Source organism: Ixodes scapularis, unplaced genomic scaffold (assembly GCF_016920785.2).
Source record: "Ixodes scapularis isolate PalLabHiFi unplaced genomic scaffold, ASM1692078v2 PGA_scaffold13__105_contigs__length_92229423, whole genome shotgun sequence".
In the NCBI taxonomy this organism is placed as follows: Eukaryota; Metazoa; Arthropoda; class Arachnida; order Ixodida; family Ixodidae; genus Ixodes; species Ixodes scapularis.
In genome coordinates, this window is record NW_024609839.1 from 62,844,578 (window position 1) to 62,857,949 (window position 13,372).

The 13,372-nt window shown below is 47.5% G+C and overlaps 1 protein-coding gene across 1 annotated transcript in view; it reads left to right on the plus strand.

Moving 5' to 3' along the window:
• LOC8035609 (sushi, von Willebrand factor type A, EGF and pentraxin domain-containing protein 1) overlaps nt 1–13,372 on the plus strand; it is a 60,156-nt gene that overhangs the window by 17,974 nt on the left and 28,810 nt on the right. The window contains exons 5-12 of the mRNA XM_040217691.3: nt 260–490; nt 1,997–2,176; nt 2,488–2,578; nt 2,661–2,782; nt 6,021–6,284; nt 6,627–6,724; nt 8,912–9,053; nt 11,908–12,123. Coding sequence (XP_040073625.1) covers nt 260–490; nt 1,997–2,176; nt 2,488–2,578; nt 2,661–2,782; nt 6,021–6,284; nt 6,627–6,724; nt 8,912–9,053; nt 11,908–12,123 — 1,344 coding nt within the window. The remainder of the gene's footprint in view (nt 1–259; nt 491–1,996; nt 2,177–2,487; nt 2,579–2,660; nt 2,783–6,020; nt 6,285–6,626; nt 6,725–8,911; nt 9,054–11,907; nt 12,124–13,372) is intronic.

Genomic DNA, 13,372 nt, shown 5'->3' on the forward strand with positions numbered 1-13,372 from the left:
ACAACACTGGCTAAACATGGAGTACAACTGCTTGTATTACCAAGATACAAGAGAATATCCGTGATACGCGAAAAACCAACAATGAATTGAAGATTCTCTGCGTACTTTATTTTGTATTTAATGAATAATCTTTTGTATGAAACTATAGCACCCCATGACCACGCTAAATATTCAAGTGAGGACGAAGATAACGACACGAAAGGCAGTACAAGTTTTACACTTGGCCTATCACGACCATGTTCTTTTTGTTTCACCGCAGCCATCCTCTGCGCCCAGTTATCGTCGCCGATCGGAGGCAGCACCCTTCCCAGAAAGTGCGGCAACACCTTCAATACCTCGTGCAGCTTCAAGTGTGACGAAGGGCACTGCCCGTACGCCTGCAACCGCTCTAAGCTCGCTGCGGGTGACGTTCCTTGGAACAAGATATCAGCCAACCCCCGAGTCTGCCAGGCGGACAAGAAGTGGTCCGGGCTGGAGTTCTCCTGCGCAAGTACGTCCTAATTGGGAATTTCGGGATTACAATTCCTGACACATCTATTTTGTTATAAGAACGATTTGAAGGATGCTAGCTGTACATTTACTTAATTCAACCTAGATTTATAACCCCCCTCCCCCTACCTCTCTCTCCCCCCCCCCCCCCCCCCCCCCCGCTTAAAAGAAAAGAGTAAACGGGTGCACAACAATTTGATACACTGGACGTTAGCCATTCTGAGTTTACCCGCGAATAATACACTCACAGAACCAATGGCGTAATAAACCTTTTTGTAAAAAAAAAAAAAAGAAAAAAAAAAAAAAGAAGCATCCTGCGCATGCGCAGTTCCCGTTCATGCGGCGGCGAAAACATGAACCACGGTTGGCGCCCAGGGTGGAAAGCTCTGCCGCCTCTCCTGCCGCATCGTGAGTTGGATGAGTTGCGGAATAGACCCTTTCCAAAATTCAGTCTGGCCACTTTGATCACTATCATCATCTGTGGAACGGCATCTGTGCCATACCAATGGCGGCCTTGTAGTGACTGATAAAGGAAGACGTTGAAGATGCTCCTAAGCGAATCTTGCGAGGCCTGTACATTCGGGGGTCAGTACGACGCGACGCAGGAATGGAACACAAGAGCTACGAGAGCTACGTAAGCGTTTATTTCTAATAACTCAGATTCAGTCAATCTGTGGGCGGCACACAATCGCCTTTAAAGCACTTTGGTGTGTAGAATTTTCTCGAGGCATCTGAGTGGGTTGGAGCTGTGTTCTGAATGCAGGTTCTTGGTCACCATCGAACTAAAAGTGATCGAGAAAGAACTCACACTGAACAATTCCTCGCGTGCCGTTGACTTGCGAAAGTGACGGTGCCGATACAAGTTCATTTCCGCCATTGATATGGCAAAACCTAAACTGCTTTACAAACCACCAGATGGCACTGAATTTCGGGAAGGGTCTATAGGATAGGTAGCGCAACTCCCCCGCAGCACGCCAACCGCGCGCCTCGAGCTTCCGCCGTTTGGTGTCACTTTAATCTGAAAATACTAAAGGCCGGTTCAGACACTTGCGTTTGAGTGCGTTTGCGTCGAGAACCGAAAGCGACTCACCGGCACATCTGTGCTTCGTATGAACCGTGGAATCCGATTCAAGGAATCATCTTGGCACGCGATATAATCAGCAGGGATGTCCTGGTTTCTCGCTGCCGCAACGCAGTCAAACGCAGTCCAACGCAACTGTCTGAACCAGCCTTTAAAGTCCCTTTATCCCGGGAAAAGTGGCGCCATTCATTGTTGTGGAAATGCTCGAGACACGCATGGCGCGCCACCTCTGGGAAGAACATGGCGTCTGAAATCTAGCTGAGTACTGCGTTGTGCCGCCATGATCTTCCCAAGGGCTGCACGTTCCACGTGCCTCGTGCTACTTTTGTAACATGCAGGGGCTTTAAAAGTGGTCAGTTGTGTGAGACGTTCAGGCTGCATTTTCTTGGGAACCTTTTTTCTCGGTACGTTGCCTGTTATTCGCAGAAGTGCGATGCCCTCCGGTGAATCTACCGCCTCACGGACGCGTCAACTGCACGAGCTCGCAACTGGACTTTGGGACCGAGTGCCAAGTCGCGTGTGATCCGGGATACAACATCAACGGAAGCACCAGTCTGATCTGCCAGATGAACGGCCAATGGGACAAGGAGCCGCCAACATGTGAAGGTAAATTAAAGCCTTTTTCTTACATCGTTGACAACTTGACAGCCCTAGAATAGTTGAAGAACTCTTTGCCTTAACACGCGAACGACCAGAAGCTCCGATGATGTTTGGTACGAGGTCTTCGATGGTGGTGCGTAAATATTAAATTTGTAAGACTTTGTGTATATTTGTCAGAGGCGTGTATTATTACTTGGACAAATCAACTTCAACGCACACTTCGGCTACTCGTGTTTGAACGCCAACGTAACTTAGGTTATCCGTCTGGCGCGAATCAAAAGCAACACTACTATCGGCGACTCATGTTTTCTTTACAGTTGTAACATGTCCCCCGCTGAAGAGTAGAAAGAAACTGCAACTGAGGCCATCATCGTGCAAGAACGGCTCTCCGTTCGAGTCGATTTGCCAGTAAGTTTATCGGAAAATATAAAACCATAATATTGAATTTCTGTGACTTAATGGTGTGTTAAACAAATGTTAATGTTAACAGATACTCCTGCATTAAGGGGTTTCTCCTGGTGGACGCAAACACAAAGGTGGCTGTGGACGGCACTCGCGTCTGCCTGGCCAATGGAACATGGTCTAACATGAACCAATCTATAACGTGCAAAGGTAAGACAAACCCACATTTGACGTTTCTGTTTAGAAAACGTAAGGTCAGTATGCCTTTTAAGGTACTACAACACTTGTTTATGCTTTAGGCGAGCAATTTAGTTTGTGCGGTATGTCTGTTAACCGGGAGTCCTCAACGTCGATTACGTAGTAGTGAGAGAGGACAACGCGTCGATCGGTACGAAGTTCATCAAATAAAGACGGGCGGGGATGGGTGGTGAACCCAGCATTTCCGAGTTCCGCAGTGCGAATCTACACTTTACGCACACCGAGCTGCGGTGCGCCAACACACTGGGTCACCGCCACATCGGGTAAGGGCACTGGGACGTTTTTTTATTTATTGACACCCACTCAGAAAGCATAAACAAATACACTACTTGGTGTTCGTTACAGTGAACTGAGGAACTCAGCATTAACCGCCATAGGAATGCAGCTAACAAAGATCCGTCGAGTTTCACCTTTATGCTTGACTTCGGGTGTTGCTATATTCATTTTCTAATCAACCCGGAAGCCCGCAGCTATTTCTCACAAGCAAGGTAGTGAATGAATACCGAGTTTTTATTTGTTAGCTACGCGCACGGCAATGGCTGCAGACGTGCAACATTGTTATGTATACTTCACTTACTGCGGCAGTCATAATATTGCGCGTCGCTTTGTTCGGAGCCTTCTGTTGGTGAGTTCTGTTATAAGCTATATATGCTAGCTTATGTTGGTTAGATGCAATGCGGCATCGAACGCACCCCTGCTATATTGCAGGTATGCTGAATATTCTTAATTTTAACATTTTATCACGAACCGTCATCATTTTAGTGCATGCGTTACGGCATTTAAAAAGAACCTGCCATGGGACTCTCTTGTGTTTGTTCTTAAGTCGGGTTGGTATCGCTAAAAATAAATATTTAAATACACCTACCCTTACATCCCGTAAACTAGACCACTCCAAGAGATACGCGAAATAACATGCCGTACATCAATTTTAAATCATCCTTCTTTCCCCGTACAATTAATCGATGGAATAGACTCCCTGAAGCCACGGTTAGCACGCCCGTTGAAAACTTTGAAGGTGCTCTGTCTGAAGCAGTATTTTCATGAAAGCGTGCTATGATGGTTTTCTAAGTAGCTTATTTTAGAGCGCAGCTCTTAGGGGCCCGTTCCCGGCTTGAGCGGCGTCGCCGTCGCCGTCGGCGTAACCAAGGTCATCCCAAGGTCACTTGACCCCCAAGGTCATCCTAAGGTCGCGTGACCCCTCCCCAAGGGTCATCGGGGGTCACGTGACTCCCCAAGGTCACATGAAGGTCACGTGACCCCTTCCCCAGGGTCACGTGACCCCCAAGGTCACGTGACACCCCAAGTCACGTGACCCCCGGGGTCACGTGACCCCCGATGACGTCATCAGTGACGTCATTGATAACGTCAGCGGCATCCGCATCGTCATCGTCATCATCACTGATGACGTCACCGGCATCCGCATCGTCATCGTCATCATCACTGATGACGTCACCGGCATCCGCATCGTCATCGTCATCATCGCTGATGACGTCATCAGTGACGTCACTGATGACGTCACCGCCATCCGCATCGTCATTGTCATCATCACTGATGACGTCACCTTCATCCGCATCGTCATCGTCATCATCACTGATGACGTCACCGGCATCCGCATCGTCATCGTCATCATCGCTGATGACATCATCAGTGACGTCACTGATGACGTCACCGGCATCCGCATCGTCATCGTCATCATCGCTGATGACGTTATCAGTGACGTCACTGATGACGTCACCGGCATCCGCATCGTCATCGTCATCATCACTGATGACGTCACCGGCATCCGCACCGTCATCATCATCATCGCTGATGACGTCATCAGTGACGTCACTGATGACGTCACCGGCATCCGCATCGTCATCATCAGTGATGACGTCATCGGTATCCGCATCGTCATCGTTACTGATGACGTCATCGGCATCGTCATCGTCACGTGACCCCCCTAGGTCACGTGACGATGACCCTTGGGACACGTGACCTAGGGGGGTCACGTGACCCCTTGGGTGGGGGTCACGTGACCCCCCTAGGTCACGTGACCCCCACCCAAGGTCACTTGACCCCCCCAGTACCCTTCCCTCCTCCTCCTCCTCAAGAGCTGCGCTCTAATTCGGCGTTACAGGGAGTTGTAAACGGCTTTCACTTTTTTTTTATTTTTCATGCGTTTATATACGGAAGAGTGGGGTGATAATTGATGTTTTTTTGTGTGTGTTCAGTGTTTCGATGATGTGATGTTAATGAATGTTTTGGTTGTTTATTTTGTGTGCTACGCGTAGTGTACCTTGGTGGTGTAGCAGATCATTGATGTGTATTTTCTATTGTGCATGTTAATGTGTAAATCACCCCCCCCTATGATAATGCCCCATTGGCAAACTGTAGGTAAAAATAAAATAAATAAATAAATAAATAAATAAATAAATGTGCTTCTGATCCGGCTTTCGTCGCGTGCTAACACTAATCTATATTAATCATTTTAGTACACATCCTTTCGGCATAGTGCGCGGCACATTTGGTGCTAACTTGGCATTCAAGGAATTTCAACCCTTATACTCATCAAGGCTAGTTCTAACTTGTAACCGCATAATACCACTACCAGCTCGTGTGCTGCCAACATTCCAACCTACCAATTTGGCGGCGGTCTATTAATCCTGTAACAAAGTCACCATCGCGTGATCAAACTGATTGAATTACAACCTGCACTATATATCGCAGGCCGCGTTCGCTTGTCTGAATCAGTACTATACTTTGTCTCGTCCTACGATGGACTAAAGGCCAAAGCCACGAGCCGCCAGGTCCAATCACGTTACACGCTAAACTACGACAGGCTTAACATTGATTAGGGGTGGACGAATGATGCTCCCAAGCAAAAAGCGCTTCATCATTTCTATAGCTTCGACACTGCGAAAAGTCTGTATGTCGTGGCTTTCTTTACGATGTAAAATTGACGAGTCACTCAGTGCTGTTTAATTCGAACCACTGTCCGCCCATACCCATTAGTGATCCTAGACGCAGGCACCGACACGTGCATCGAAGCGAAATACCACGCAATTTCTAAGTGTCTTGTGATTGGGTCTGGTGGCCCGTAGCTTTTACCTTTAGTCGATTTTAGAGTGAGACGAAGTATAGTACGTTTTTAGTTGAAGTCAGTCAGCACAGCACACGGAGAGAGTAAACATATTCGTGTCCTTCGCAGACGTTGAGAGACCTGTGCTGAAAGACTGTCCAGCCGATGAGCCATTTGTGACGGACCCAAACGCACCCTACTGCTCGAATGTGACGTGGCTGGAACCAAGTGCCGAGGACAACGATGACGGAGCGACTGTGCGGGTGGTGCATCCACCGGGCGTCACAAAGCCACCACATCGCTTCGCAGTTGGAGAGACGGTGGTCACCTACATCGCCGAGGACTGGGCAGGCCTCGCATCCGAACCTTGCTCTTTCACCGTCTTTGTCACCGGTACGTTTCCTCATAAACCACTGTGATACAAGAAAAAAAGAAATAAGTCGCTCCGTTCACGCAATTGTGGCAATGGCAGCGGTAACAGATTATGCAGCAACCCAGAGCTAGATGATATTGATACTTAAGGTAAGATACGAGGCGCGTTGTATATAGCAGTTATTGCTCAGTTTCAATCACTAAAACATATCATCACCGACGTCACTCATTTAACCGTGTCTACAGTGATCATGTACGCACTAAAGTGAGATTACATCGAACATGCAGAGAATGTCCATAGCTGAACGCAAGCTTCATCACATGCTTGGCGCCTCCTTATTCTTGAAATTACTATCCCAACAGATAACCAGCCACCAGTCGTTGTATTTTGCCCCGATGACATCATCGAATTCAGCGAAAGGAGTCAAAAGAACATCACGTGGGAAAAGCCAATATTCAAGGTAGGTCGCAAGAAAAACTTGGTCACTGGACTATACTTTATCAAACATTGTTCACTTTGGCACAACTTCTGGAATCAGAAAAAAAAAATGTTCGTGACTGCTAGGTAGAAGCATCATATGCAGTTAAGAACAGCTGGGCATGAATGATCACACATCGCCTCTTTCTTTTTCGTGAACCGACATCAGAGTACGACGGCTCCTACTTAGCAATTGGGCCTCAATCACTAAGCCGAGCGTCACGCCGGGACTCTTCATTAGAGAGTTTTAGGGAACCGTTTTTGCACATCCGATACGTTACGATGGGCCCTCCGGTTCGAACTGCGCATGCGCAACCACAGAAGACTCGCACGTGCGCAGTTCGTACCGGAGCTAGGCCCCATCGTACCACATCCGATATGCAAAAACGTTCAACTAAAACTCTCTCCTGAACAGAAGCCGTCGGCGAACGACGACACAGTATACTTGTGTAGAATCCGTAAGGACCATTTTACTGTAGATGGCTGAGCGTGTTGGTTTCTCATTAACGATGAGGAAAGAGGGGCATGGAAGACGAGCAGACAACACAGGCTTTCGTTTGTTTTCCATGTCCCTCTTTCTTTATCGTAAACCATATGACTGTTTGCAAACAACACAAGCCGTCTCTTGCCTCCTCCCCCCTTCCCCCCCCCCCCCCCCCCCCACACACACACACACAAACGTCCGGTCGCTCCGTTTCGGCAGGTTTTCCGAGCCTGTTCAAGTGAAAATTTCAGGGAGAATGGAGTCCTACAAAATTCACGAAGCTGGGAATTTAGCGCCGTCCTTATGTAGTGCAATTCGACTCATAAAAGTGAATTGGCGATCTTACAGGAATATTAAAAAAAAAAATCTCCAAAAAATCTTAAGTTTGACGGTCCTTTAGGTAATCATCTGGGAAACTGGTCATAAAATATTTTACTAACGTTGCAAGAAGCGGTGTCATGGTGGGGAGTTGTTTGTTTTTTCTCATTTAACCTAAACGTCGCCGGGACGTAAATTACCAACAGAATCTGCTTCCGACTTTTTCGATAAAAGGGTCTAAAAACCTTTTCATCTCCGTAGTTACCTGACCGGTGTAGAGGGCACGCTGACACACGCGGCGCCATAAGGTGGCTTCAATTTGCTTGGTTTCAGTTTCAGCGGGGCTCTCGGCTGTGTTGGTGTGTTATCTCGTTTTCGCTTAGTTTTGAGATATAAATGGATCCCTTGTGGTACAAAACCAGTGATACAGTCGTAACGGGCCACCTTGATAACTACGACGTGGTTACGAACCTAAATTGTGGACGTTTTAACTATCACCTTCGTCTGATCATGTTTCTTGTTCGGCCAGAGTTTGGTGGCGAAACGACTGAAATGATGCCGGGGGAGGGTAGCGATGTCCACGGCCGTTCTGAACGTACACGCTGATACCAGTCGCGGGTTCAAGGGGGGGGGGGGCGACAGGGGCGGCCGCTTCCCCCCCCCCCCCCCCCCCCCCAAACAAAGTCGACTCCCCCCTCTCCCCTTCTCGGAGGGCGATTCGGCGTGGGTGGACCGCCCGGTGCAGACGACAGAATGGGAGAATAGTATCTTTACAAATTTTCCGCCCACCCCCCCCCCCCCCCCCCAAAAAAAAAAAAGAACGAAAAAAAAAACCACAAAAAAATCCGGTGTTCTGGATCCGCCCCTGGCTGATACTCGGTTCCACAAAATATTAACCAATGAGGAGACTGATGCACAGAGGAAGTGAAAAATCAAGTCGACGGCCTGACTAACATTATGCTGAAGTGCACTAAACAGATGAACTCGCAAGTTTAGTGCTTACTGTTTGGTTTTCTAAGACACCAACGTTTTGTGAAAATTGCCGATCGGGAGTGTTTCCCTGCGATAACGCATGGAATGCAAAAAAAGAATCGATATTTTCTCCATCTGTTTCTTTAAAGAAATTAAGTACTTGAGAGATGTTTCTACGGTGCTTCCTAATCCGCGTGGTGCATTTTTGTCAACTGTCATCCCTGCTAAAGTATTCATAAAAAGCATTTTGCAATGCTGACCTTGGAAAACTATTCGTTATACGGACATTTCTTTACAACGTATTGAGAATTTGAGATAAGGGACATACCTGTCAGTTGAAGTCTAATGCCTGTTAGATTTCAAGAGATTTAATTCCTTTATATAATGCGTCTCCAGGACAACGCAGGTCCCCCGAACATCACAGCGACCAGGGATCCGGGAAGCGTTTTCACTTGGGGTCCTCCCAGTGACGTGACCTACCACGCAACGGACTTAGATGGCAACGTGGCCAACTGCAGCTTCCGAGTTGTCGTAAAACGTGGGTACCTTTCCTGAAAACAGCTACGAAGTACTGCGCTGCGTGGATGCCATTTCGATCATTGTATTCTGTGCGCCATCATCTTTGCCTCCTGGACTATACTCCGCGTCAACTTTTATTGGCAATACAGTGGAAGGTACAGGCCCGCGTCCCCTCTCCCATTTTGAGTGTGCGCGGGCTCTCCTCCTCTCCCCGGAAATGGGGAGAAAAAGAGAGCCTGCGTACACTCAAAATGGGAGAGGGAACGCGGGCCTGTACCTTCCACTGTATTGCCAAGAAAAGTTGTCGCGGAGTATAGAGAACGCTTTCTGAACATGCTCAGTAGATCTCTTTTATGCGGAACACGAGGCGCCGGAGATGCCTCCAAAGTCTAGTGACTCAGCATTTTTTTTTGCAAGAATGATCGGGGCTATACTTCGTTTCACATTAAGTCCAGACGCAGACAGTAGTTCAGTCACAGACAATCAGACAGCGTCAAAAAACGCACCGTCATGGAGTTGGTCATGTTTCTGTATGTGATTTTGTGATCGCTGAACCAATCATAAGCAGAAAAAAGGCCCAGTCGGTTGCGCTTTCGACGCCGCTAAATTAGTCCCATTACCTAGTAGCTCCGTCTGCGTGTGGACTGAAGCTGAAGCGAAATATATAAAACGGTGTATTCTTCGCCACAAAGCACAAGAACAGCCACTCACTGCCGATGGAGGAAAACCGACTGCATGCCATATTGCAACAACACAAAAAATATATATCAGTTCATTGCAAGCTCTGTTTTCAGCAGCTTAACGTACTCTTTCGCGTCGCATCGGCTTTAACGCCGCAAAGCCAGCTATTTTAGTGCGACAGCCTGTGCTTGTTTGAAAACAAAAGGTGCTCTGTGATTTAACATCTTTTCGCCGAGTAACAGGTTCTAGGAGGTGTTTTGAATGCGAAAGCATTAACATTCCCATGGAGTGTACCGGCGTTGTCATCTTTTGGAGCCGCGGAATACGGCACCTAAATTGGCAGGCCCCCCCCCCCCCCCCCCCCCCCCCCCAAATTCCACTGTCCCATGGAGTGAAGCCCACGCAGCAAATTGAGGAATAAATTCTCATCGGCTGCGACGCGTCCTCTCAGGTGCTTCGACAGGGAAGCCGCTGGGGCCGCTCAGGGTCAAAGCGGACGCCACTCAGAAAAAGAAATAAAACGTAAATAACAGCAATGCTGCTGCATAATCACGGAAGCCGTGGAGCTGAGGGGTTGGGGGGGGGGGGGGGGGGGGGGGGGGGGGGAGAGGGACGTTTATTGCTTCCCTAGAAATAACAAACAGGACGAGGTGAAAACACGTTGCACCGGGAGTCGGGACGCATCAAATACTAATAGGGAGTTTTCGTAGATCGTTTCCGCTGTCCCGCAACGGCTCTCCGCAGCCAGCTACGCTAGCCGGAACTCTACAGTAAAGGCCATCGGCGCGCCGGCGCAGTAGCGGCTGCTTCGTTGCGGAGGGCTTAGCGGAGGGGGAAACGCGGTCTACGAAAACACCTTAAAGTGTTTGAACTCCGATACAGTTTAAGTCCGACTGCAGCCGATACGCAAAGGCGGTGAAAGCCGTGACGATGCACTCTTGGGGCTGCGTCATTGACTTTGTCTGATCCGTGCGTCGGCGGCGGTCGGACAAAAAGTGGAACAGTGTCTAGCGTCCGTGGTCCCGAAGTGGCGACACATTACGTCACAGGAGACAGTGTGTAAAGACGTTGGATGTCGCGATCCCACCTGCTGGTCCTGGAAACGCTAACTATAAGAAGGCGAGCGGAGGCAGGAATCGCTGTTTGTCACGACGTACCATCTCGTGTCCGCCATCGCTTCTCATCAACTGGGATGCGGCGAAGCGAGCTACGGTGAAGACGGGCGTCTGCCATATCCACTTCCGGTGGTCGCACCGCCGGAATGGCGACCGGCGGCGACATGAAACATTTGTGACGGAAATCGCAAGACCAAACGTGAAGACGTGGTAAATTACATAGGACGGAGACAGGTTCCAGGCCGCATAACAAAAAAAAAGAAAAAAAAAAGAAAACAGTTTTATGTTTACGTTGCACACACACACACACACAACGGAGTTAACTGCATAGGCAGATTGTTGAAAGCAGAGTTACGGTGGTGTAGAACCCTATTATTGCTGCGGGAACATTTTACCTTTAACTACTAACTACTTTAGAAATATAAATGAAAGCATTTACTCACACACGCTCTCCTCAGATGAGAATTTAAAGGTTACTTAAGGAGGAATTTACGAGAAAACCAACAAAGCTTGAATATATTTGTGCGAAATTCTCAAAAGGCCAAAGCTGCTCTTCAATATATATATATAACTATGAAACATTTGCTTGCACTATAGGTTTTTTTATGAGTTTTGTATTAGTTTTGTGACACCTTCACGAACTCCTTTGACGAAAAATTTTATTAGTACACAAGCTTGAGGTCATTCTTAGGTTTCACTTCAATCTTTGAGATGTGTGAAACATACAAGTAAACAATAACAGAAGGATGTTATTAGAAAAAAAGTTGTTATTACAAATTATTTTAACTATTCTCCTAATAAATAAAACATATATATATGACCTAAAATTAGAACACGAAATAAAACAAGTTCCCAAAATAAAGCTTGGAAAAAATCTGACCTTCGCGAATATTTCATTAAGAGAAGATGATGATGATTCGCTATGCCTCCCTCTAAAAAAAGATATTAAACACCCCTCTACCAAAAATTTAGGATATAATAATCTTATGGCCGACATGAAATCAACAAATATTGCCTGCAAGAATGTTTAATGCCAAACGGTCAGCCATTTATATCATATTTGCATGTGCATTTCAGCGTATCCCTGCCCGTACTATCCACCACCCAAGAACGGATTTGTGACCTGCGACTCGAAGACCGATCGCCAGTTCTGCAGCGTTTACTGCGACCAGGGATACGAGTTTGTGTCCCCGCCAGCGCCTCTGTACCGATGCAAGCAGAAGGTAAACAAAGGAGAATGGAGCGCATTCTCCAGGAACAAGAAGCTTAAGTTACCCTGGCCGGACTGCGCAGGTAATGTATGCGCTTTATTCATTAATTTTGTTTCGCTTAAAAAAATGTTGTTTGTAGTACAGAGTGACCAGTAGATCTCACTCCGTAAAACGAGCCAGGAAAGTCTACTCCCGCACCTAGAAAGCTCAAACTAGATTCGAATGTGCTTTGAGTTGGAGCATTTTAGCTTATCAAATCTTAAGGCATAGCGACCTCTCTGTCAGAATAATTAAGCCTTCAATCCACGCTTTGAAGGTGGTTGGACAATGGATCTCTCGTACCACCTGCAATGATTGTCCACTGCACTGTAGACCCTTGTCCACAGCACCACCAGGCAAACGTCACCCGGTGGTGCTGTGTCTTTGACATGCCAGAGAACTTCCGCTTTATAAAAATAATGGACAAAGGCCACCGTAACGCCGCTGCTTGAAATGCAGATGAAACGTTTAACCGCCAATTCTCCAGGTGAACGCCGAAAGAACGAACGAGTGCCAGATCTGTAGAAATTTCTCGAGTATTCATGTAAATCAACTTGCCTCCCCAAAGATGTCATATTTTACAGCTGAAGGCCTTGGTGAAATCTCCGACTTTGTTGTCCGTGGAGCATTCATGGTTTTTAGCACTGGTGACATAAGCAAGATGAACAGGCTCGCAAATACGGGGCGACCGGAAGTCGCATGGGAAGCAAGCGGCAGTTTATCTTTGTACACAGCAAAAGTGTCTCTACTGAATGATTGACAAAAGAAAAGTAAATACACTGCACCAAAACTTTTCTACATAAGAAAGACTTCGTACGCTGCCGTTCCCACGGCAGCTTATGCAACTCAAATCTTTACGGAGAAACGCATGCGGGAAGAGCTACGGTCTTATCATCGTTCGCGGACGCTTCATGGTCTATCGCGTGGTTTTGACACTTTTTTGTGGTTTTCTCTTCGAAACAAGTGTCAAAACCACATGATAAATCATAATGCGCGCGCGTAGGTTTTCTGTAGGCGGGCACAAAAAAATTCCACCTGCGAGTAATGTACAGCTTCGCTGTAAAATGAAACCAACAATCTTGGCTGGAGCGACAACGGACGGCTTCGCATACGACCAAGCTAGGGATGCTTGTTACGGGTGGCACCATCGTTCGATAGACGCAGCGAGCAGATGACTCGATGTGCCGTCTGCTGTCGCGTTAGCGAATGACCATGTTAGCGTCGCTAACATGGTCATTCGCTAACGCGTCCATGTTGACTCTGGCAGGTTTGTTGGACCGATCTTTCACAGG